The following is a 23913-nucleotide window of genomic DNA, read 5'->3' as shown; positions in this document are numbered from 1 at the left end:
AAAACATAAAAAAAAACTTCCAATCTTCAACCTTGGCTCAACCTTCTTATTAGCTTGTGCAAGACGGGACTGTCATTTTCAGGGTTTTCCATTTGTTTCTTGATTCTTTCTTCGCGTTCTTCTTCCATTCTCCTCATATCGGCATGGCTCGGCGGCATTGCTTCGTTGATTCGATCGGCAGCTCTAGCTTCTTCAAAAGTGGTGATGGTGTTTTGCAAGCTTTCTCTTCCATGCAATAACGAGCCCTTTGGGAGGGAGCCTCTATTCAACTCTTTCAAATGGGCAACGCTTTCCTGCTCTTCCCTCAAGATTTGAAACATTCTCGACATCTTGCCAATGGCAATAATCTTGTTGCGCAATGCTAGCCTCTTTTCAGCTAACGACTCTTCTTGCTCTTCCTGCTCTTCCAGCGCTGATGAGGATGTAGATGGAGGTTTAGACGTTGGAGAGCTAAATGTGCTCGAGGCCTGGCTTATGCCGATTTCGGATTCAGCAAATGGCAAATCTTCTTCCAATTCTTCTTCGGTGCAGACATTTAATATGCTAACCAACATATCGGTGACTTTCTCGCCAACAAATGGCAACGACCAAGTGAAAACATCCATGAAATGAGGCAACCAGTATGGATGAGGAGATGCGTTGAATTGCCGAATATTCATGACATTGTTTTCGTACTTTAACACGGCGGCCTTGTTATTGTAGCTGTCCAAATAGTTGGGGGCACTAAACATGGTCAACAAGCTTGGGAACCCCATGCTTTTGGTCCTCTTGTACATTCTGTAGCCTGCATTTTGAGCTTCATGAGCTCGAATGACTGAAAGTAGTTTGGTGCGATCTAAAAATTTGCATGCTGCTTTATAGGTAAATGCATATGAGCAACCTCTGACTTGGTTATTTATATATTCGGTGTCAACGTTATCATCATCGTATTCTTCGATTGGATCAGCCCATAACAAGTCACACATTAACCCCTTTGTGGGTGGTTCTCGGAATCTGTTAATCTTTTTCACACTGTTTAAATCCGTCAATTGAGGTGATAACCCGCCATGAACGCAGAAAAACTGTTCATTCATAATAGCTGCCAAGGGCAATGAATTAAATGAAGCAATGCACTCTTCATAAACTCGTTCTGAGTACTTGTGTAAACATTCATTTTTGAAAGTAAAGTATTCAGTTAAATGACGACTTTCGTGATTACCTCTAAGCATCCAAAACGAGTTGGGATAAGTAATCTTTAATGCATATAAATAAACCAAACATTCAATGGAAAAAGAACCTCTATCGACGTAGTCACCAAGAAATAAATATTTGGTGGTCTTGGGGTCGCCACCAACTTCAAATAGTTTCATGAGATCATAGTATTGGCCATGGACATCGCCACAAATGGTAACTGGCGCGGGCACAGTTAGCAAGTTGGGTTCTGAGGTCAACAATTGAGTTGCTTGTTTCAAGATCCTGATGGCCTGGTCTTCGGTTAATCTACCTTCGTGAAAAAAATGGTCTCTGATGAAATCACAATTGGGTAAGCCATTGCGTAAGAATACTTGTTCATTAGACGGGTTGAAAGTTGCTGGAGGGGTAACTGAAGACACAGCTCTTTCTACAGTAGAATAAGTCTCGCCATCTTCCATAGTATATACTGTGAGATCTTTTTTTGACAAGGGCGAGGTTTTGGACGACTGTATCGCATTCAATGCATTGTTTATCTGAGTTGTGTTCTGTTGTAGATTTGCATTGGTGTTGGTAGCTGGAGCTTTTCTTGTAGGACGCCTGGGATCAAACTGGACGCGCGGTCTATTTGGTACAGACATGGCTAAAAATCGATCTTTGAGTTAAATGAATCTGAATCTGGATCTGAACCTGATTCTAAGGGGGGGTGGTTCAAAGTCTGGAGTCGGTCTCGATTTTTCGAATCTGAAATCCGAATCTGAATCTCAAATGGTATTGATGGTGGCAGAAGTAGTAGTGGCAGTATCAGGAGGTCCGGATAGCACAAGTAAGAGTAGATGGCGATATTGCTTCGGTTAAATAGTTCGCCGACCACTTTTTTTTTGAAGTGGAAGCTGTTGCTGTGCAAAAATATGGGAACGAGAGAAGCTGAAAGTATGGAGTACATTTATCACCACTTCTATTACTATGTATTGCTACTACTACCACCACCACCACCACCACCACCACCGCTAAGAGTATTAACACTCTTTTTACTTACCATCCAAACATTAAATGAAAAGACCACATCGGGGGACGGGCTTCTCGAAAAATCCGCAACTTTTTTTAAACAGTTTATGATATATAAATAACTTTAGTATCATTTTTGAATCCATTAAATTGTGTAGTTGCACAGCTTGTGTAAGCACCCAAGTTGGGGAAATATAACCAATCGCCAACTTTAACGTCACAACTCAATTTGCTCTTGGTGGAAACACAATCTAATCCATCGCAAGTTGGACCCCAGATTGAGAAATCGTATCCTCCTTCTCCTTTGGTGGCACCGCCACTTGCACTAGCACTGGCACTTTCCATGTAGTGAAATTTATCTCCACTGTGCAAGACCTTGGCTTTTGGTTCTTGATGGTCAAACAAGATGCAGTTCAAGTTCCCATAGACTCCATCATTAATATACAACATTGCTCTAATGTCACTTTGCGGTTGAGGCAAGTCACGCTTGGCAATGATGTGAGTAGCCAAAGTAAATGCATTTGCAACCATAAAGCGACCAGGCTCAGCAATAAATTTAACCTGGTGTTGATCATCGGAAAAGAACTTGTCGAGTGAATAATTAACCATGGCAGAAGACTCGCCAAAAGTTTCAAATTCAAAGCCACCGCCGATATCCAAGATGTCCATATTGAACCCGTAGTTTAATCCACAGTCAAAAATCGTTCTCGCGTCTCTAACGGCCTTGTAGATCGAGGTGAAATCCTTGGCGCCCGAGCCTACATGGAAAGCCACGCCGGCAACATCCAAATTCAACTGCTTGGCAACGGGCAAAATCTCCTTCACCACTGTCGAGATAGAACATCCAAACTTGGTGCTCAATCTGCACTGAGCATCTTCATCGTCAGTCATGATGCGAATCAATACACGACATTGCGGATGGAATCTGGCCAATTTGTGCAATTCGTGCACATTATCCACCGTGGTCAAGTTGACGCCCGAGTCTCTTGCGTGTCTGATAAAGGAGTTGGTCTTGCACGGGTTGGCATAAACAATCCTGTCGGCATCGATACCCAAGCGCAACACAGTATCGATTTCATTCTTCGACGCACAGTCATAGTTGACTCCCAATTTATCCAAACACTTGAGGATTTCCAAATTGGTATTACACTTGATGGCATAGTGAGGCTGGACTCTTGGCAATTGCGCACGCCAGAGCTCAACCGACTTGCAAACTTCGTTCAAGTCACAAACAAAGAATGAGTCCTCGTCGCCCGCGTCGCACTCTTCATGGTTAATGGTGGTAATGTGTTCAACCAAGGCCTTTTCGATTAAAACGGCATTATCCGACAAAACATCGACATTTTTGGCAAGCTTAGTAGTGGTTCTTGTAACAAGGGAATCGTTATCAAAAACTATATCATTTTGATTTAAATTGATCGGACTAGCTGTTTCTTCGATGATACTCATTTACCTTTTCGTATGGGGGCGCAACTCAAGAAGGATAACAAGCTCTGCCTGTGTGTATGTTCTTTTCTGTTCTGTTTTTCAGTCCTCTATTTCTCCAGCTTCTAAAAGAAAAAGAAGGTGCTGATGCTTTCAAAAAACCCCGTCAGTAGAATACTCACAGGATGTTTTTGAAAAAAAAAAGTGTGAGTAAATTGGGAATTGGACTCTATTCGGCAGCTCTCGTTGGTGTGCTAGGCGGAAAGCACACTCTTCTCGTGACTATTTATCTGGGGAAGGTAACAAACAACCAAAAAAAAAAACAACTAACCAACTAAACTAACCAACCAATGGTAATAGCAGCACTAAGTAGCAAATAAGGAGAACTGCTGTTGGAAAAACGAACCTTGGGAAAGGGCTTAAAAACAAGAAGAAAACAAGTTATATCATCGTGATCTCCTTTTGGCTACCTCTCTTTGCCTCTTTGCTTTCTTTGCTGGCGATGCAAAAATTTTCAAGTGCGAAAAAAACGAGAAAAAAAATTAGAAGGCGGCTATCAATCTTTTGCATCTATGGATGCTGTAGCCCTCGTAGGAATAGAAGCCGCTAGCTCATAATGGCCCGTGAAAATGCAAACAGACGCCGCCAAAATAGGAGACCTGACAAAGCCTCTGGCCAAAGGAAAAAGGAGATGGGAGCAGAGGAGTTGAGCGTTCAAGCACTGTACAAAAATCGGCCTATTGTTAGTTGTTTATATTTTCTCAAAACTTCATAAATCTATTAACGGCTCGGGCTCATATCGCTTTTTCTCCTGTTGTTGTTGTTGTTGTTGCGAGTTGACATCAAAGGTGGGTAAATTCGATGGCAATTGCGGCAAATTCTCATAAGCCTTGTTGTTGTTGGTGGTGGTGGTGGTAGTGGTGTTTGTCGATTCATTTGATTTCTTGTGTCTTTCGTAGTCATCTTCAACGTTTTGTAAAGTAGGGAACTTTGTTGAAGCATCTTCATATGCATTTGGTGGTAGTGTACTGCTAGCATGACGGATATATGACTGGGCAGGTAATTGGCTGTTTAAATCCTCGGGTGGTGGATAGTTGGGAAGTTGTACTGTAACATATTCATTTCGATTACTTTGTTCGTTTTGTTCGTTGTGGTGGTAATTTTGGCCATTCCTTTCAACGTCACTTTCACTAGACTCGGGCAAATTCTCAGTGGCAGGATAGATTGATTGTCCATGTACACTGGAGGAAGGAACAACATTTGTTTCTTCATCTTCGTCATCGTCATAGTCAGGTTCAGTCGGCACTTGCTCGGCAAAGTTGTCAAACCTCGGAATATTCGATTCATTTCTTCTTTGAGATTGGTTTGGAGGCTCGGGGATTGAAAAAGAATGTTCAAACGGAGGATAAGATGTCTTTTGCTGGCTCAATCTTTGCTTGTGGTGCGAAAAATGAGAAGAGGACTCCGAGCCTGGATTTGGATAAACTGCCTCCTGGTTATGCATTGCATTTTGAAAGTTTGAAACCAGACCTTGTTGAGCCGTGTTCTGGGCACTCAAAGTTGGTGGTGGCGCTGTGCTCTGAGCATTATAGCTGGTACTTGCATAGCCGGTTCCATGCATCGCATTTGGCATGGCAACACCACTTTGGCGGGCGTTCAAACTTGTGTTTGGATAACCAGTGCCTTGAGCAGTAAAGCCCGGTGTATTGGGGTTGATGAAAGTGGTATTTTGAGCACTCAAGCTGGTAGTTTGCATGCCCATATTGAGCTTTTGTTCCCAAAATTGATCATAAAGACGAGTGATTGTGCTCAATTTATTGCTCATTTCCAAAAATGCCGCATATCTATCCATGGCTTCTCTCAAGGATTTGTTCACCTTAGGCTTGAGCCTTATAATCTGAGCGTGCATTTCATTCAAGTTTTGGTCGTACATGATATTCGCTTGTTTCTTTGGATCGCCTCTCACATTGTTCATTAGCGTGATAAAGAGGTTGATTTGTTCTTCTTCAGCTTGAGAAAGATCTTGCAGAGTGTATGGTTTTGCACGAGAACCACCACCTTGTTGATGCTCGTGTTTTTGAACTGGTTCTTGTTTCTGCGCTGATGCTTGAACTGGTGCTTGAGCTGCCTGTCGCTGATACAGGTGCTGATTAGCAAAAGCCGGTTGGTTGCTGGGGTTGAAGCTGATATTGTAGAGATCCAGCTCTGGTTGCTCTGGCTCTTGGAATGGATTCGTCACTGGCTCAGGTTGCCCTTGCGCTCGAGGCAGTGGTTGTTTGACATGTTGAGTCGACTCGTACTCTTTCAAGCTCACCGCGATGGCGGCTTTCATCTCTTCGTCTTCATCTTCATCCTCATTAGTGGTATTCTTTGGTGGCTCTGGCTTCGGTTGCAGCGATGGTACCGGTTGCGCTGAAACTCCCGTTTCCTTCAAACTCAACTCTATAGCCTTTCTTAGTTGCTCATCTTCATCATCGTCAGCCGCGCCGGCACCTGCGCCACCTGCTTGAAATGCGCCTCCGCTGCCACCACTGCCACCACCGGTAGCACCCACACCGCCATTTTTATGCTTCTGCTTTGTATAACAGTTGTCGCAAACTCGAACTGGTTCCATGATCCCCAAGTTGACCAACTTGGTATTGTTTTTCGAATGCTCTTGACAATAAACTCCACCACAGGCACGACAATGATGCTTCCTGTTCAACATGGAAAAGGGAGTATAACAAATCATACACTGATCACTATCGATCCAATCCGGTGGTACTTCCGAGTCGACAAAGTTGCTGTCTCCTGGAGGGTGGTCTTGTGCAGAAGGGAACTGGTACCCGTCATTAACTAGTGTTTGATACTTCTTCTCAACATAGTTGAGCTGTAATTGTCCCTGGAAAAAATTCGTCCACTGTTTAATCAATGTTAGGATGAACTCGCCAACTTCCGACTTTGCCTCATCGTGTTTAACCGCCGAGTCCCTGACATCATAGTGAATCTTGAATATAAAGTCGACCAAGTAATCCATAAACTCTCTAGAACTAATCTCAGTAAGGAAATGGAACCCACAGTTTTTGACACACAAGTCAATGAGTTTGAGCGTGCTGCTTATGAGATTGGGGTTCAGGTAAACCAAGTTGAGTCGTTTCTTTAAGCATCTCATACAAGTCAACGCGGGCAATTTCTTTGACCGGATGAAATCGGTAATTTCTAGCGCCACGGATAAATCCAATTCACCGTTGGGGATCGATTCCGAAGTTGCATCTGTGATTTTGTTATCTAGTTCTAGTTGCAACGCTGAAGTTGATGATCCAAACCACGACATGTTCCTGTGCAAGTCAAAGAAAGAAAGAAAAAAAAAGAGAAAGAAGAAAAGCTGTTGCGATGTTCTTGTTGGTGGCGATGGTGTTGGCTGGATAACTTTGCCTCCAAGTTTACGTTGTGTGTTTCTCTGGTGAGTGATCGATCTCAGGATACATGTAGTCGCACCAAATGCGACAGACACTGCCCTTTTTTTTCCGCTAAATTTGCAACTTCAAGGGATTGAAATTTACGAAATCACCAACAGGAACAACAAAGTGCAAGGGATATGGCTAGGGGTAGGGATAGGGTCGGAGACAGGAATGGATGATTATTCACAGGAGCACATTCCATAAAAGATCACTTCAAAAAAAAAAAGAAAACGCTTGCAATGTGATAATATCTCGAGCAACCCTCTTGACAAGCACGGGGGTTTGCGATGAAATTTGATCAATCAAAGATCTCCTCTACTCCACTTCTCTTAAAACTCCCATTTCCGGGCAGTTCAACTCAGTTTGCTTCCCATAGTCTTAATTGAACATTCTATAAAAATGAGGAGCTATTCCCATATAAAAAAAGAAAAAAGAAAAACCGATAAATCAAAATCAAACTCAAATTCAAATTCCTTGCGTAAGTGCCCTTAACCTGTGGTGGTGTGTAAAGTCGATGCTTGTTCAATTCTTCAAAAACATATAAGAAGAAGCTAAACCCAAGCAAACGACACTTGCCCACCAATATTTATCAAAGGATTCGTCATAGGTTTGTCTTATAGCGTTGGTTCTGTATTGGTTCTCCAACGATCTTTTGATGCTTCTCTTTTTATGTGAAGAAGATGAGCCGCTATTGCCGCTACCCAACACAGCAGCAGTCTCGGAGGCAGCATCTGTTGGATTTAACGCATGGGTTGGCAACATCAAGGGAGGCTTGTAGGCCAAATACAAAGGCTGCATTTTTGAGCCGTCAAATTGGTAAATTTGTAATGTCCATCTGCCATGATAAGGATCAACGTATTTCTGGTAAGTTTTGAAAAACGTGGGTTGAACATATCTCGAGTAAGTCGACATGTTGGGATCGTCTTGATTACAAGGGTCGCTGAGTAGCTGTCTGCCATCAACGGCAATAGGGGTCAACACGACGGAACCGTTGCTGGCGATTTGATAAGTACCGTGTTGATAAGTCACCGAAGCAACAGGACAGGAATGGTTTTTTGGGTTCCCAACAACGCGATACAACGCTTCCTCGTAGTGGCCATCGTTGGTGAAAGAATAGGATATACCGGGTAAATCGGGTTCAATCAATAGTTCGTCGATGGGGTCGTAAAAGCCGGGACCTGTAAACACGGTATTTGACTTTGAAGTCCATGTGCCTTCCAACTCATCCATGGGATTAGCTAATACAAACGAAACAAACGTCAAAAATGTCAAGAAAACTTTGCTTGATAACATGCTGGAGCGAGGAAAAATACAATGAGAGTGTGTTTAAACGTGTGTATGCAGTGCAAGTTTGTTGTTTTGACGGTATTTATGGCAATAGGATTGGTTGTTGCTATATTGCGGTATCCAAGTTAACAGTCGTGGTAAACAGCAGCAATATATAGATAAATAGCGAGTGATGAGTGTTTCAGTGGGTAAAAATAGTAGTAGCTAGACCCACGATATCTGCTGTAACGAGCAAAAAGCAGTTGCACTTGAGGCTAGAGTTGGTCAAGGTGGCGTAAACTTGTTGCTGTTGTAGCCGTTGTAGTAGAAGTAGAAATGGCGGTAACTGCTGTCTCTCTAGCAGCCCCTACTGGGTGCAGTTTCAACCCTCTGAGGTAAGTGAGTATGGCACCTTCTATTATCCACCGCGTGTCGCGTTTCTCCCGTCGATAGAAAATTTCCCGACACGACACTGGCACAGAAAAGCACCGCCTCCACAACAACAACAACAACTACAACAATAATAATAACTCTTGGGAGGAGCCCCTTTGGTAGCGCGCGTGTGTTTGGCATATTTTCTATTGGTGGATCACGTGATGCTGTTGATTGCGCGGGTCACGTGATGCGAGCCGGGGCTTCAACCAACAAGGCGTTTTGCAGCACATTCTCAACAACAAACAGTCCCTCCAAGATCGCGTCAAGGAAAGAGACGGTAACCCCCTTGAGCCTCGACTTTTTCATATGCAATGCAAATGTACAGCATCTAAATTGGCTTAGTATTATATTATACACACGCGGTATCCCCAAATTCTATATAACAACAACAACAAGTGTAACAACAATAACAGGAACAACGTAAACAACAGCATCAACAAAAAAGGACAAGGTCTAGTTGAAAAAAAAAAAGTATGCAAATCTATTGCAGTGGAAACAGTGTTGGGATAGTAGTAAATTCATTGTGAAAAATCAAGAATTAAAGTGCAATCTTTTGAAAAAAAAAAAAAAAAAAAAAAAACAATTGGAAAAGAAGGAAATGACCACTACCAAGTCATTATCAGTATAGTTGTCAGTATGGTCAATTGTCAAGAGTATGGTCACAACATGATCCCAAGTGAAGCAACACCAGCTCCCATTCTCACTTGATTACAGCTCAAATTATCAAGTTTCTTGGAATTGGAATTGGAATAGTTGGGGCTTTCATGGTCAGTCATGGGGGTATTATTTTCATGACCCCCCACTTCTTCATCTGTACTTCCTCTCCTACTCTGATCTGGTTTATCAAATATATCGGAATCATTTGTATGGCAGTTAGTTGTAGAATCGGTAGTGCTGCTGCTGCCGCCATCCCCATCACTACCGCTACTGCTATTGCTACCATTATTTCCACGTGATTGCGATTGCAAATTTTCAGGTGTTATATTCCGATGATATTGTTTGTTGAAATCGTAATATGGCAGCGGTTGTTGATGTCGATGTCGTAAAGTCATCTGTTCAGGTGGAGTTATAGTCTGATACAGTTTGTTTTGACAAGTAGCTGCATTAGTCGGTGCATGAGTAATCTTACCGCTTGGTGACACTTCACACGACAAAAGCGAAGGGGTAGAAACTGTTGCAAATTCTTGTGGAATCGACAAATTGAGGTGTTTCAAAGATACGCTAGCGGTGCTAGTTCCACCACTAGTGTTGGTGTTTGTATCAGTGGTGGTGGTTGGACTTGTTGATCCGTATCGCAGACACATCAGTTGGTACAAATATTGCGGACCCTCACTGTTAAACAACTTTAATGCAAAATCCGAACTTTTCAACACAGCCTTGATCAAATGCTTCTTGATAAACTTGTATTGGCCCTCATCAAATTCAATAAACTGGGAGCTCTCAGTGTTTAATATCGTTTGATATTGTACGCTCTGAGAATCAAAAAGGAAAACCTCGTTAATCAAGTCGAGAATGACTTGACTCACCTCGAGTAGGTTCAAATCCAACAACTCGTGCGAATACAACGAGATATAACTCAAATACTCCTTAACTTTGAAAATTTCCCAAGTGCAGTTTTTGGCTTCTTCGTCAATGATACAAAACTCGCGACTTGTAACAATAAACTCTTCAATTGACGGGTCATTGATTTTCCAGCTCAACGTTTCCAACAAATGCCTCTCCATTTGAATAAACATTTCGCGAGTATAATTACATTTGGATCCGCACAATTTAACCAACTCATTCAACTTGGGTAATCTAAACCTTTCGGTAGGACCAATGTATTTCCCACTTGAACCATACCCTAAATCTCCCACAACTTTGAATTTCCTTACTCCATCAGGTCCAGTTTTGGCATGGGCAAGATTAACAAAATGGTTGTTGCCACCACTCAACTTCAGTGCCATCCAAAGACATGTACTGATAATCAATTGAGATTGATCCAATAGCACGACTCTTTTGGAACAGTATCTATCAAATAGTTTCACCGCCTTATAAAAGACAAACGGCAAAATCTTTAATCGCACAGACATCTTTAGCAAGAAATCAATTAATCGCACACGAATGGCAAATGTCAAGTATGGTTGTTGGGTATACATGTGCAAATTGGGTTTGCTAATGTCAATCTGTTCAATCAACAAATTGCAAATGTCCAAGTCATATTCCGCCAACGCTTGATTGTGGATATTGACTTCAGACTCGTACAATTGTTTCGAGTATTTAACCTGTTTGAATTCACACTTTGGCTGCTTATCCAGTGCCGAGCTGCGGTTCTTGAGTTTGTCATTCTTGTCTCCAGTTTTCTTTATCGACTCTGGAGTCAACGGTTTGACCATCGGTACTGGTGCCGGGGAATTTTTCAGTTCCTGTAATGAATGCATTTGCAATTTTGAGAAACTTTACTTCTTTGAATGAATGTTGAATCGAGGTGGTTTGACTTTATTTTTATACAAAAAAATCACAATAACTGGTAATTGAATGAGTTTTTCTTCTACCGTATCTCAACTTGCAAATTTGAAAAATCATAGATAAAACAAAAAAAAAAAAGTAAAGGAAGAAAACCCTTTGCTTAAGTTATTGGAACAGTTCCTGGTCAGAATAACCTATTGAAGACAGTTCAAGCCTTGAACAAAAAAGGTTGTTCTTTTTTTTTTTTTTTCTCCAGAATGAGGCTGGGTATAACTTCCAGATAGATATATGTATACGTATATATATATCAACCAGGTTAATTGAATTGAATAAAGTTGAACTGAACTGAGTTGAGTTGAGCTTTGAAGTTTAACTCAATTTGGCAAAGATGAAAGATAATATTATCTTGGTGGGAAGGGGGGTGGTTTTCTCTGGGAAATATATATGTATATGTATATGTATTTCTCAACCACAACTATGAGGGAAACCGTGGTGGTAGACGGGTAACAAGAAAAAAAAAAAAAGGGTACCAAGCGGTTCTTCAAACGTGGATGGCTCTCCAAGGGAAATACAGTGATGTCTCACAATAACTGTTGCAAAAAAACCCCTCCTTCTCGAGGGGGAAGAAGATTCTCCAAAATATTGTGATGTGGCAGGAGGACGACGACGAGGACTACGAGGAGGAGAGGGAGGGAATTGAGGGTAATAAATACCATCATGGCTACCCATATACCCAAAGTCGTCATGCTGACGATCTCTCATTTTTGTTTTCTCCCTCGTGCATTGTCCTTTGTTTCCTCCGTGTTCTTGTTCCTGCTCGAGACACAATTGTATTGTGAAAATCCCAACCCTCCCTCTTCCTCTCCGTCACCTTCACCATCACCGTCACCGTCACCATTACCGTTCTCCTCGTCGACGTTTTTCTTCTGCTTCTTCGTCTTCATGTGCAAATGCGCTTTGTGTCACTTCGTTAATTATTTTTATTTTATTTTTTTTTTTTTTAGAGAGCCGCCAGTTACGAGGCAAACAAACCCGACCCCCGACAAACCAATGAAGAACCAACAACGAAGAACCAGCGACGGATCAGTGAATGAATGATGGCAGTCAAAGCTTCTTCTTCTAGCAAGGGTCACCATCGGTCAACATCTCCTCTTTTCTTTTCTTTTCTTCCCCCTCCCCTTCTTACTCTCCAGAAACCGCCTGTTGTCTCACAAAGCGCAAGGGGAAGCCACAAGATTTATCTCTCGACTATTCAATCATAGCACATAAACGTTTAGGCAGGCTGTAGTAGTAGTAGGAGTGGAAGCTAGGCTAAGGCACACCCAGCTAGGCTCCGCTTTTTTAGTCCTTCATATCCATCATGCAGTTTGTTGTACCCAGCGACTCCAAGTCTCAATTTGGTAAAAAAAAACACCACCTACAATAACCGCAGCGTAAGGGGGGGGGAGAATTAGCTCTCTCGCCCCTTAACTACCAAAACAACAAGCCAAACATGCCAATTGCAATTGAAAAGCTCGTAACTAAAAAACCGTCAAAACCAACCCAGACTCACGTTAGTGCTGGACTAAAACTGAAACTAACTGTACGATTTCCCTTGACACTAACTCGCTTTGGGAATTTAGAAAAAAAAAATTGAAAAAAAAAATTGAAAAAATGACAAAAGAAGACAAAAGAAGACAACCTAGACCCAAGTCTTTCAATGTACATGTATCAAGGGCAAATGTGTTTCTCTCTTCCCTCGAGTTCCTGCCTTGCCAGCCAGCAACGATCTTTGTCGTTCCAGTGTTTACACCTGGTACCAGAGTTTATTCTCCAAACATCAGCCCCTTGCCCTGTGGGAAAAGCTCGAACCTTAAAAAAAAGACAAAAAAAAAAAAAAAGAAAAGATTAAAAAAATAACCTTGAATAAAGGAACGTGTTGAGGGCGATAAAGTTCTGATGGGAAGCCAGTTTGTTTCTTTGTCGCTTAAGCAGTAGTAGTAGCTGCTCTTCAAAATGGTGTGCTGGTTGGTTGTACTGGGCAATGTACCTAAATGCCATGGCTACATCCTCGAGATTGAAAAATTTGCAAGTCACTCCACGTTGTCAACACGTTTGTATCTGCTTGACCCTTTTCTTTTTATTTGTTTATGTTATTGCTTTATTGACTACTGCATGAGGCATTAACTGCACCATCCACTATCCACCGCCACCACGACGGAGTTCAACTCCTATTGCATTAAAAATACCTATCTCTTTCAGCTGTCAATAATTTTTTTTTTTTTGGCAATTTTGCCCGTTCTCTCGTGTAACCCTTGACGTTTCACTGTCCAGTTCCGTCTAAGCGTTGAATGCAACAACAACCCAGCAATTGCAACCAAGACTTCCCCTCCCTCCCCCACCACCAGCCATAATAAAACGTATGGTTAGTTACACTTGATTATGTGTGTGTTCCTTAAATGAATTCGACTGCATTTTTTTGTCTTTTGTTTTGTTTTCTAATACAGTGTTTTATAATTGCGTCGATAACATTGGCGATCGAGGAGGTTAGGAAGGCGGCGAGAGGGCGAGGAAAGGAAATAACAATAGGCGGGGGAAGTCAGGACCTTGGTTCCAATAGCTATATCTCGTTTTCTAGAACATCCAGAACATCTCAACACACATTAGCACTTGATTCCTCGGGATTTTTTGGTTGTTTGTTTGTTTTTTTTGGTTTCGGTTGCCTCCAATTACAGCTTTCACAGCTTTCCCTAGCTGCTGCTGCCCGTTCTGGTTTGTCGCAAACATCCAGGACAAAAACCGACACGACAGTCCCCCCACCCCTGTCAAAAGCCCACAACCGCCGAAACCCGTATCTCTTATAAGTTTCATTTCCATTTACATTTTCTCCAACGGCGCCATGAATATTTTCTGCCAAATCTCCCGCTTTGTCGTTTGTAGTCCCTTGTCTCACATCATCAACGCCTCCCCACCATTCAACGGCTTTGAGGTACCTGCCATCTCTTTTTTTTTTTTTTCTTTTCTCGTCAATTACAATTTTGTGGTTTGGCAATGCATCGTCCAGCCCTCTTGTCTAATCTCATTATGCCCCATTCTCTCAATAACGGAATCAACAACTATTTCACAAATCACTTAGTCTCACATCGAATCATCTTGCTATTAGTTTGTTATACCAAATTAGGTCAAATTTGAGTGGTGAGATCGGCAACCTTTTCCTCTGCTTTTTTAAAATAACATAAAAGATCGGCGAAAGTTCCTCCTCCCCTTCCTTTCCCAAGGCTCAAGACTAGGAGAAAAAAAAAAAAAAAAAGCTGCAAATCTTGACGTTATCAAGAACTGGAAATTTTACTCTTTTAGGGTGTTTTTCTTTTCTTTAATTTAGAGCTGGCATCATTGCAAATATTCATCCATGAGTGGACTGGTGGTTCTTTCTTTAACCCTGATCTTTTCGAGAAGTGCCATTTTCTTCTCATGGTTGGGAGACAGGGTTAACCTCACCCCCGTGTTAAGCGGCTGTAACTCGAAGCCACCACCATGCAACAAAAATCATTTCGCGAGAGTACGTTGGTTCCAAGTCTAGCCATGATCTACAATCATATACTCGCAAATCTAAGTCTTTCTATTTCCAATCAAAAAAAGAAAAAAAAAATCACTACTCAACTAAATAAACACGTCCTTCGAAAGGAGACATTCTCTCTTCAACAAACTCAGAGTCAGCAGCATTGCAATTGATCAATTTGAAAGAGCCATCAGTCAACTTCTTGAATGGAACGTCTTGATTCGAGAAATTAAGAACAATGTATGCTGCGGGAGACTCTGCATACGGCACCAGCTTGACATATGTGAAAGTTTTGTCATTATCGAAATCCAAGATTTTAAAATTCCCATAAACCAAAAGATCTTTATTTTCTTTTCTCAACCTCAATGATTTTTTCCAAAAATTCAACAACGAGTCAACATCGTCTAATTGACTAGCGACGTTGACTTCCTTGTAGTTGGTATTGACCCTAGTCCACGGTTCGAGGTCTGAAAACCCGCCAAAATCACTCGAGTCCCATTGCATTGGCGACCTCGCGTGGTCTCTAGCGACAAGGTTGATAACGTCCATGAGCTTTTCTCTCTTTTCAGGGAAATCCTTGTCCTTGCCGTATTTCTCCTCAAAAGCTTTATAGTAGTTGATGGTATTGATGTCCTTGTACTCTTCAATTGGCCATTCTCGCGGCAAGTTGGTCATTCCAATTTCTTGACCTTGGTAGATAAACAAGGTACCAGTGAGTGTCGTTTGCAACATAGCCAACAACTTGCCACTCTTTGTCTGGAATTTCTTATCTCTATCACCAAAACGTGTGATGGACCTTGGCTGGTCGTGATTCTCAATGAAAACAGTTGACCAAGCATCGGTGGCTTCAATAAACAGACACTGGTTCTGCACCGCCTGTTTGAAATCCATCAAATCAAACCCCTTGTATCTGAACCTGTCGCCTTGATCCGAGCCGACATCAACGACATCAAACAAAAACATCATATTCATTTCATTCTCCGACGCACTCACATATTTCAACGCCTCCTCTTTGCTACAGTGGCCAACCTCGCCCACTGTCATGGCATCGTATTTGGACGTGACTTGATCAAACATCTCCTTGTGGAACTCGTGGATCCTGGGCCCGTTGTTGGTATATATTGCACTAGGTTGATAATATTGATCCTGGAATACAATGGGGGCATCGAGAAACGCTTGATCTTTAGAGTACATACCGGCGGTATCGATTCTAAATCCATCGACGCCACGCTCAAACCAAAACTTCAATGCCGTGTCGTATATGGCCTGTCTCGTTTCTTCATTCTCCCAGTTCAAATCAGGCTGTGTCGAAGTAAACAACCTCAAGTAGTACTCCTCTGTATGTTCATCATACTCCCAAGCTGACCCAGAGAAATAAGACATCCAGTTATTTGGAGGACACTTTTGCCCACTTTTGTCGTATTTGGGTTTCTTCCAAATATACCAATCCCTCTTTGGATTATCCAAAGATGATCTAGACTCTTTGAACCAGGCATGTTCCGAGGAAGTGTGGTTGATCACCAAATCGCAGATAATCTTCATGCCTCTCTCATGGCACCCGTCAATCAACGCCTGCATATCCTCCATCGTGCCATACCTATGGTATATACTCTGATAGTCCAGGATATCATACCCCATATCATCCTGCGGGGAATCATACATCGGACTCAACCAAATTATATCAACAAACTCTTTGAGGTAGTCCAATTTAGAGATTACACCCTGGATATCACCACAGGCACCATCAAATGTCTTATCGGGACCATCGTATACACCGCGCACGCCCTTGGCGAACGTAGCTGGATAAACCTGGTATACAGTGGCTTCTTTCCACCAAGTGTAGTCTTTCGTCATGTTGGAAAAAAAAATATTGGTTGATTGAGAAAATGCACACGATCAATGGTGGCAATTTGCAAAGCTTTTATACTTTTGTTACAAAGATGAATCTGACATCAGGAGGATGGGGTGTGGAGACAGCGGTGGTTAAACTGACCGAGCTTGCTTCAATACTCGGAAAAACTCTCGATCTTTTTTAGGGAGTGGAGCCCACAGCGCGCGATTTCTCGCTTGAATTTGAAGCCCTGCTGAAGATGAGTTCCTCTCCTCCTTCATATATTGCCAACATCTTGTGGGGAGTATACCGCTCAACGTTTGAGTAGTCTTATGAAGTTACGTGGTGGGGATTTTTTTTTTTCTCAGAATTTGTAAAGCGTAGGGGTGGGGTGGGGCAGGTGAGGGAGGAGGTTGACCTGAAGAAAACAGACTTGTCTCGTACCAGACAGTTTATAATCTCCAGCTAGCTATGAACATGTTTCATTGCTTTGTCGCTACAGAGCTGCCGCGGTGGTTTGCTGAAACAGAAGTCAGAAGACAAGGCTAACCATTTCAAGCACATGTCACGACGAGTAATTTTTCTACGCACTGAAATTTGGGATCTAACTAGAGAAACCCCCCCTCACCAGCGGAGTTGAAATTTTCTAGTTGTATATAAATTAGAACTCTCATAAGGCATCCATGGTGTAGTCATATTCAATACCAGGGGTAACACTAGCAATGAATTTCAAAAAGACAATTAAATATTGATCTACCCTCATGCCTTCGTCTTCTTCTTCGTCGTCCTTTTCTTTTTCTTTTTCTTTTTCTTTTTCTTCTCCTTCATGGAGGTTTCTGGCTCGTTTATGAGCTTCCTCGTTAGACCCAATAGATAAACGTCGAACGGTATCGGTCAAGTCTCTATGCTCCTTCTTCGCCCGCTGATGCTTCATCAACACCTTCATCACCGATGCATGCTTGCAAGGGTGGATGGACACCGACGTCGTGTTGTGCGAGACTGGCAAGTTTTCAATCGTTGCCGTCTTATCCTTGTAGTCGGAATTGATATCTTCAAACATCTGCTGCGGCAATAGCGGGATCCCGTTGGAGTCGAATCCAACTAGATACATCTTTGGAACGCGATACGAAGTCGAGTATGTGATGTACAAGTCGTAATTTCTCAATTTGTTGCTGCCGTTGTTGAGTATGTCCAAGTCATCAAAGTCATCAAACTCGTCATTGTCACCGCCATCGCCATCGAGCTCGTCGTTATCCTCGGCAGTTTCGTCTATCAACTCGTCGATATCATTGATCTCCTCCACCCTGTGGGGATCCAGAACTTCGCCCGTGCCTTTCTCACTAGAAGATCTCCTACATCTTATCCAGCCGTATTCGGTGTCCTTGTCGTCTGCGTCACCTGCGTCACCGTCGCCACCAGTCACGAGATCGCCATCCTCCTTATCCGTTTCCAACTCCTCTCCATAATAATTGTTTGCTCTCCGGTGGCTGGGCACGTGTTTGGTCACCAACACCTGTTTGTCCTTGGGCAAAAACAGCTTCTGAAGGTTCTTGGGGCAGCTTGCCCATTGCCATGTGGGGAACTTATAGACCAAATAATCGCCTGCTTTGACAAACTCCTCTGGACTTATTTCTCCCGTGGTAAGGAAGTTCGAGCTGTGATTGATCGGGGTGAGGTATTCTCTGAGCGATGACAATCTTGATCTTAACATCTTGTGCTGTGATGTGCTGGTTTATCGCTGTTTAAAAACAAAGAAAAAGAGACAGAGATGTGGCGTTGTTGGAAAAGTGTGCTTGTGACGGGGGGTTTGTCTTATCAATATGCACATGGTCACATAATGTATCTGTTTCCAACTACCTTGATACACTGTAGAGCAGTAGTATGTGCGCAAAGTACACTCTTTTTTTAACTACTGTGGTCGATTGTGAGCGATAGGCGGGTTCACTGGAGATACGGTGCTACCATGTGCGGAAAGCACGTGAGAGTTTCCTTTTCGCGTGGCATAGTGGGTTTAAGTGCATTTGGGCTTGATGTTGTCGGTTCGATTCTTGGATTGCGAAGAACAAACACTTTCCATAGTGAAACCACGGTTAAAGAAAACAGTGGCTTTTTGTCAAAACGAAAAATAAAGAAAATGGATACTGAGTACGAGTTATGAGTGGAGGTTGCAAATTACGGCAACTCTGTCTTTCAGAGAGAGGACACCAGAGCAGCTTCAATTTTTGATATCAAGGAAGACTGGGATTCATTGGTAAACCCACTTGCCTGCAATTATTCTGAGAGAAGTCAATTTTGAGGCAAAATTGAGCAGAATTTGGTGAAAATGAAAAAAGAAACCGTGGTTGTGATTTTCAAGAGTATAGCGATAGCGAAACTGGGTTTAAATGTGCAACATTACAGAACATACGATCAATATTCGAAAAAAGTGTTCCCTCATGCCATCCAATTTTGAGGCAAAATTGAGCAGAATTTGGTGAAAATGAAAAAAAAACCGTGGTTGTGATTTTCAAGAGTATCGCGATAGCGAAACTGGGTTTAAATGTGCAACATTACAACCTTACAGAACATACGATCAATATTCGGAAAAAGTGTTCCCTCATGCCATCCATTGACGAGTTCACGTCTGTAACGTTTCGTGGAAAGAGGTTTGGTCTTTTTTTTTTTTTTTTTTTTTTTTTTTACTTTTTTCTTGATCTAGCCTTGGTTTAGTCTCTGCTTGCCTAAATGAGCTCTTAAACCCTTTGAACGTGGATTTTTTTCTTCTCAAACGGTGCTTTCTAGTTTTCTTTTCAAAGAGCAGAAACCCCTAACCGTGTCCGATTTTGGTTGTAGATGTAAGAAGATGCTATCAACAGATGCAACTCCACAACACACTACGCACACACAACACCCAATGGTTCATCTTGGGGAGAAATGTAAATATCTCTAAACTTTAGACGCTGCGTTTTCGACAGTCGAGCCGCAAACGAAGAAGAAGAAGATGAAGGATCTCAACAATTTGCCTCGACGGAAACTGCACGTATAGATATATATATATGTTTTTAAAAGATGCTCTGACTGTTTACATCTTGAATGTGTTTTGGTAAAATTAAGCCGAAGTGAATGTTGACGTTTTCTCCCGTTTGGCTGTGTAATTCGGGGATAATTCCGTGTTTAGCATGTTTCATGACACAAACGCAAAATGTCGCACATCTGTGGGCTCTTTGTCGCGTGTCGCGTGTCGTATGTCTTTTGTTTAGCGAAACTGTTTGTCCTATAAGCACGCGACCAAATTTTTTGAAAATCACGATGAGTGGGCGCCCTTTCACCAACTGGTGGTGGTGATTTTCAAAATATAGCCAAAAGGTGGTCTCAGAAACTCACCATCAAGGTTCATTCTATGAAGCATTCATAAAAAATTTCTTTTTTTTTTTTTTTTTTTTTCCGGTAGAGCTAACCATTTGTGGGGAGGCAGAGGGCTCTTGCTGTATGCCACAATCTGCAAGTTGACTGGCTCACAGGAAAAGGAGAAATGAAAAACACAAACTATGCAAGTCAAAGGACCGAAAACCAACAAGTGTTCGCTTGCAGCGACGAGCTAAAAAAAAAAAAGAACGAAAGCAAGCGGAGCGGGGCCACACAGAGGCTTTCGAGAGAAGAAAAGCTTACACTTTCCTGTAAACGTTTTCGCTGTACACAAGATGAGAGAGACCCGCGAAATTGTTTAATCATGGGTCTGTGTGTGCGGTGGAGGTCTAAGCAAAACTATAGTCAAAATACAACTGCGATTTTTCCACAGGGTTTTCCACAGGCTTTCTCCTTTGAAGCTTCTTCTCCATTGACAGGTTATGCGTCATCTTATTATAGCTTTTAAAAGAAAAAAAAAAAGGAAAAAGGAGAGCCTCTTGGAGAAAGGGAAGAGTCATAGACCCCGGTTCTCAATTCTCAAACAGAAAAGCGAAGGCCTTAGGGGATTATGTCTTGTCATCATCATCCTCATCGCCACTTTTGTCGCGGTATGTGGATGATATTATTTTGGTGTGCCCAAAAACCGCGTCGAGTTTGTTTGCGGAGGATAAAAATTCGCGAGTCGGCAAACTTTGGACTGTTCGGAGATCGCGCGCAGCGGTCTTGACCGGGGAGCTGGGTTGTTTTCAATTGCCACAACCACGAAATGTGCGATGGGGTTCCAAATGTAAAAGGGCAAGCGAGGCAGAAGACATCAAAAAAGTGTTTTTTCGTAGCTAGCAGTAGACGGGGGTAGGCATTCACTAACCACCAGCGGACAAGCCATTTCACATCATCATCACCATCACCATCACCATTTTTCATGCAAAGAGACAGGCTCGAGCTAAATGCCCTGCTCTTTTCTTTTGTTTTCTTTTTCCCTCTGTTTTTCCTTTTATATATCTCTGTTTACGATGAGGTTCGTTTGGCTCGAAGAGCGACGATTGGGGGATTATTTTGGCGTTGGGGAGATTTTTCTTCCCAAAATACAAATTTTACGTGGATTGCCGACTGTATGCGTCCCGTGCCAGCGCATTGGTGGTTTCCCTTTCCGGCAGCTTTTATAACAACAGGCACACACACAATAGATGCAAAAATAAAACACACACAGACACACTCATACCCATATAGCCAGTGCCATTCCCACGTCTGGTTCCCCGTCAACTTCGAGTTGGTTTTCTTTTCCCTCCACCGGGTCTTTTTTTCTTTCGAGCACCAGTGTTGATACCAAGGGATTGTCTTGCCCTGAGCTTCGGTTTGCAAACCTCCACGCTTTACACCACCGATATTCAAGTCCCAAGGTTGGAAAGAGAAAAACAAAAAAGCAAACGCGTCAGGAATGTCAATCGTCACCACCAGCAATAGAATCGCATTATCCGCCATCGAAGACAGTCAATTGAACTCGTCTACGCCCATCACCGACAGGTACAAGTCGAAGGTGCCGTTTCAAGATGAGAATAGCTGTCTTCTAACGTTGACCCCCAGCAAATACAAGAGGAAAACGCCAGAGTTGTTTGCCAGATCTTTTTCGATTGAAAAATCCGCCACCTACTACAACAAAACCACCCCGGCATTGAGATCCAAGAGCTTTGCCAGCCTCACCCCAACCACTCCACCAGACCAATCGCCATCTTTGCATTTAAAGTCCTCTCTGTCGGCGTTCAAAAATGACGCGGCGGGCTTGGCTGCCACCAAGTTGCGATTGAAACTTCAATTTGCTCTCCACAAGGTCAACCAGAGCAAGAAGAAGAAAGCCACTGCAAATAAAGTGACAAAGCCTCACAATGATAATAGCAATAATTTAAACAGTAATAGCCATCATCACCATCACCATCGCCATCGCCTGAAAGGTCCCATATTCGTGACTAGTCCTTCCTTGAACGTGCCCACTGCCAACGCGTCTACTTTCAACAATTGCCACTACACCACTTCCACTATGCTCGCATCCTTGCCCACACCGCCCGAGCAACCAATTAGCAACTTCTATACCAAGTCAATCAATGTCAATTTGCAAAGTTCTGGTAAAAAAAATTCCGCGCATTCTGCGGCGGCCTCCTTGTCCAAAGTGGCTGCGAACAAAACGAAAAAAAGAAACCAAAAGCTTAAACTATTTCAAATCAAAAAGAGTAGCATCCATTACTCGGGAACCAAAAAAAACCTACCATTATTGGTGAGCCAAAATAACGATCCTCAGGTGACAACGTCGAGCTTGCAGTTACTTTGTCAACCGTCGGTTTTGGAGTCCAAGCCCAAGCCTATCGAACCGGCAAACTTGAACATCCAACCACCCCAATGCAACATCTTGCCGTCGCTACAAGTGAATGGCTTGCACTTTAGAGACCACAACAAGAACGAAGTCATCAATTTGCCCTCGATCAACAATATACTAAAGACTCCATTAAGACATACCAATTTCGCCAGATCGTTTAGATTTCAGCAATCGTTTAATGATGCTGCTCCCACGGTAATAGCGTCGCGCACTCCCACCATGGTGGATGAGACCACAATTGAAGAAGATAACGACATGACCTTGTTGCAAAACTCCACGTTGTACAACTCCACCGTCGACCAGGGCCAAAACGACACCACCATCAATGTCAAGGACGACGACGAGACAAGAGACGAGGTAGATAACGGAGAAGAAGGAGAAGACGAAAAAGAAGGAGCAAAGGGGGTAAAAGGCAACGGTGAGAATGATGATGATGATGACGACGAGGACGATGATGAGCAAAAGAAAACCGTCTTGACTTCTTCACCTTTTAATAATCATCTTGGAACCCCGAAAAGTTTCAGTGTCGCCAAGTCTTTATTGCAGCTTGGTGGCCATAGGATGTGAAAAAAGAAGAAAAGGAAAAAACAAAAAAAACAAAAAACAAAACAAAACTCGACAAACAACCATCCTTTCGTAACGAATGCATAACAACGTTGTTGAATTATTCACATTTATATTAAACATAATTTGTACAATTAATTAATTAATCCTTCCTTCTTACTTTTTTTTTTTTTTCACTTTTTTTCGTTTTTCATTTTCAATTCTAAAACACGAATTTTAGAAAAGAAATAGAAATACCTTCCCCACCCCCCTCCTCTAAGCATAGTCTTTCTAAATCAAAGTCAAAGCAAAATCGGTGTCTATAAATTTGATGCAAATTTCCTCATAACAAAAGGAAAATGTTCAGTTTTTTCTCTATCTTTTTTTTTTTTAGAATTTTCCCCTTAACAAATTCTTGATCATATCTCTCGCGGTGTAATACGACGTCAAGTAGAACGTATGGAAGTCCAAAGTCGAGCTCAAAGTATCCAACAAGCCAAAAGGGAGCATAGCTGGAATCCAGCCTTGAGCCAACTCCAAAGCAAACGACTGTCCAGGCATCATGTACTGCTTCACATGCCCCTTGGGTAAATGGTGCTGGTCACCCGGCCTATAAATCTCGGGCTCCAACGATCCCGGGTACGCGGCTCTTTGCTCGCCAGTCAAAATGGTGAAGTAATCGTCGGCGAAGTGAACACCGGTATGACCCTCTGTTCCCACTGCTGTACCAAAGAAGATGAGATACTCGGATATAGACGCGTGCAAAATGGTCATTTGGCCCATGGCTCCGCCCGCGTTATTGTAGAACCACTCGTCAAACGTCAAGTCGTTGACCAAGCCCGGGTACGCTTCTTGGAGCTTGGGAGTAAGCTCCATCATGATCGCCGTGGCGTTGCCGCCTGGGTTGTTTGCAAGTGTCTCTTGCACCAACTGCTGGAGCACAACCTTGTCGAACTTGTAGTTTGTAGGCAACCAAGTGTGGAACAACTGGTCAAATGCATAGTAAATGACCGGAAGAAGCAATAGAAGCGAGCTAATAGAATGAAGCATCTCT

At 42.6% G+C, this 23913-nt stretch overlaps 9 protein-coding genes across 9 annotated transcripts; 1 reads left to right on the top strand and 8 right to left on the bottom strand. All coding sequences in view use genetic code 12, as the record gives it.

The window, feature by feature from the left end:
• Positions 1-26: 26 nt before the first annotated feature.
• Positions 27-1811, bottom strand: LODBEIA_P30520 (uncharacterized protein; the record flags this gene model as incomplete). The annotated part of the gene is made up of 1 exon (XM_066973120.1): positions 27-1811. The coding sequence occupies one exon, from the start codon at positions 1809-1811 to the stop codon at positions 27-29; it is 1785 nt and encodes a 594-aa protein (XP_066829990.1).
• A 472-nt stretch (positions 1812-2283) lies between these two features.
• On the bottom strand, positions 2284-3627 carry LODBEIA_P30510 (uncharacterized protein; the record flags this gene model as incomplete). The annotated part of the gene is made up of 1 exon (XM_066973119.1): positions 2284-3627. One exon carries the CDS (start codon positions 3625-3627, stop codon positions 2284-2286), a length of 1344 nt encoding a protein of 447 aa, XP_066829989.1.
• Positions 3628-4372: 745 nt separating this feature from the next.
• Positions 4373-6916, bottom strand: LODBEIA_P30500 (uncharacterized protein; the record flags this gene model as incomplete). The annotated part of the gene is made up of 1 exon (XM_066973118.1): positions 4373-6916. One exon carries the CDS (start codon positions 6914-6916, stop codon positions 4373-4375), a length of 2544 nt encoding a protein of 847 aa, XP_066829988.1.
• Positions 6917-7565: 649 nt separating this feature from the next.
• Positions 7566-8336, bottom strand: LODBEIA_P30490 (uncharacterized protein; the record flags this gene model as incomplete). The annotated part of the gene is made up of 1 exon (XM_066973116.1): positions 7566-8336. One exon carries the CDS (start codon positions 8334-8336, stop codon positions 7566-7568), a length of 771 nt encoding a protein of 256 aa, XP_066829987.1.
• Positions 8337-9403: 1067 nt separating this feature from the next.
• LODBEIA_P30480 (uncharacterized protein) lies at positions 9404-11164 on the bottom strand (the record flags this gene model as incomplete). Its single annotated transcript, XM_066973115.1, has 1 exon — positions 9404-11164. The coding sequence occupies one exon, from the start codon at positions 11162-11164 to the stop codon at positions 9404-9406; it is 1761 nt and encodes a 586-aa protein (XP_066829986.1).
• A 3659-nt stretch (positions 11165-14823) lies between these two features.
• LODBEIA_P30470 (uncharacterized protein) lies at positions 14824-16584 on the bottom strand (the record flags this gene model as incomplete). The annotated part of the gene is made up of 1 exon (XM_066973114.1): positions 14824-16584. The coding sequence occupies one exon, from the start codon at positions 16582-16584 to the stop codon at positions 14824-14826; it is 1761 nt and encodes a 586-aa protein (XP_066829985.1).
• A 647-nt stretch (positions 16585-17231) lies between these two features.
• Positions 17232-18272, bottom strand: LODBEIA_P30460 (uncharacterized protein; the record flags this gene model as incomplete). The annotated part of the gene is made up of 1 exon (XM_066973113.1): positions 17232-18272. The coding sequence occupies one exon, from the start codon at positions 18270-18272 to the stop codon at positions 17232-17234; it is 1041 nt and encodes a 346-aa protein (XP_066829984.1).
• A 3114-nt stretch (positions 18273-21386) lies between these two features.
• LODBEIA_P30450 (uncharacterized protein) lies at positions 21387-22883 on the top strand (the record flags this gene model as incomplete). Its single annotated transcript, XM_066973112.1, has 1 exon — positions 21387-22883. The coding sequence occupies one exon, from the start codon at positions 21387-21389 to the stop codon at positions 22881-22883; it is 1497 nt and encodes a 498-aa protein (XP_066829983.1).
• A 366-nt stretch (positions 22884-23249) lies between these two features.
• LODBEIA_P30440 (uncharacterized protein) lies at positions 23250-23909 on the bottom strand (the record flags this gene model as incomplete). The annotated part of the gene is made up of 1 exon (XM_066973111.1): positions 23250-23909. The coding sequence occupies one exon, from the start codon at positions 23907-23909 to the stop codon at positions 23250-23252; it is 660 nt and encodes a 219-aa protein (XP_066829982.1).
• Between the last annotated feature and the right edge of the window lie 4 nt (positions 23910-23913).

Source organism: Lodderomyces beijingensis (genome assembly GCF_963989305.1).
Source record: "Lodderomyces beijingensis strain CBS 14171 genome assembly, chromosome: 3".
In the NCBI taxonomy this organism is placed as follows: Eukaryota; Fungi; Ascomycota; class Pichiomycetes; order Serinales; family Debaryomycetaceae; genus Lodderomyces; species Lodderomyces beijingensis.
This window is presented reverse-complemented; position numbering and strand designations above follow the sequence as displayed.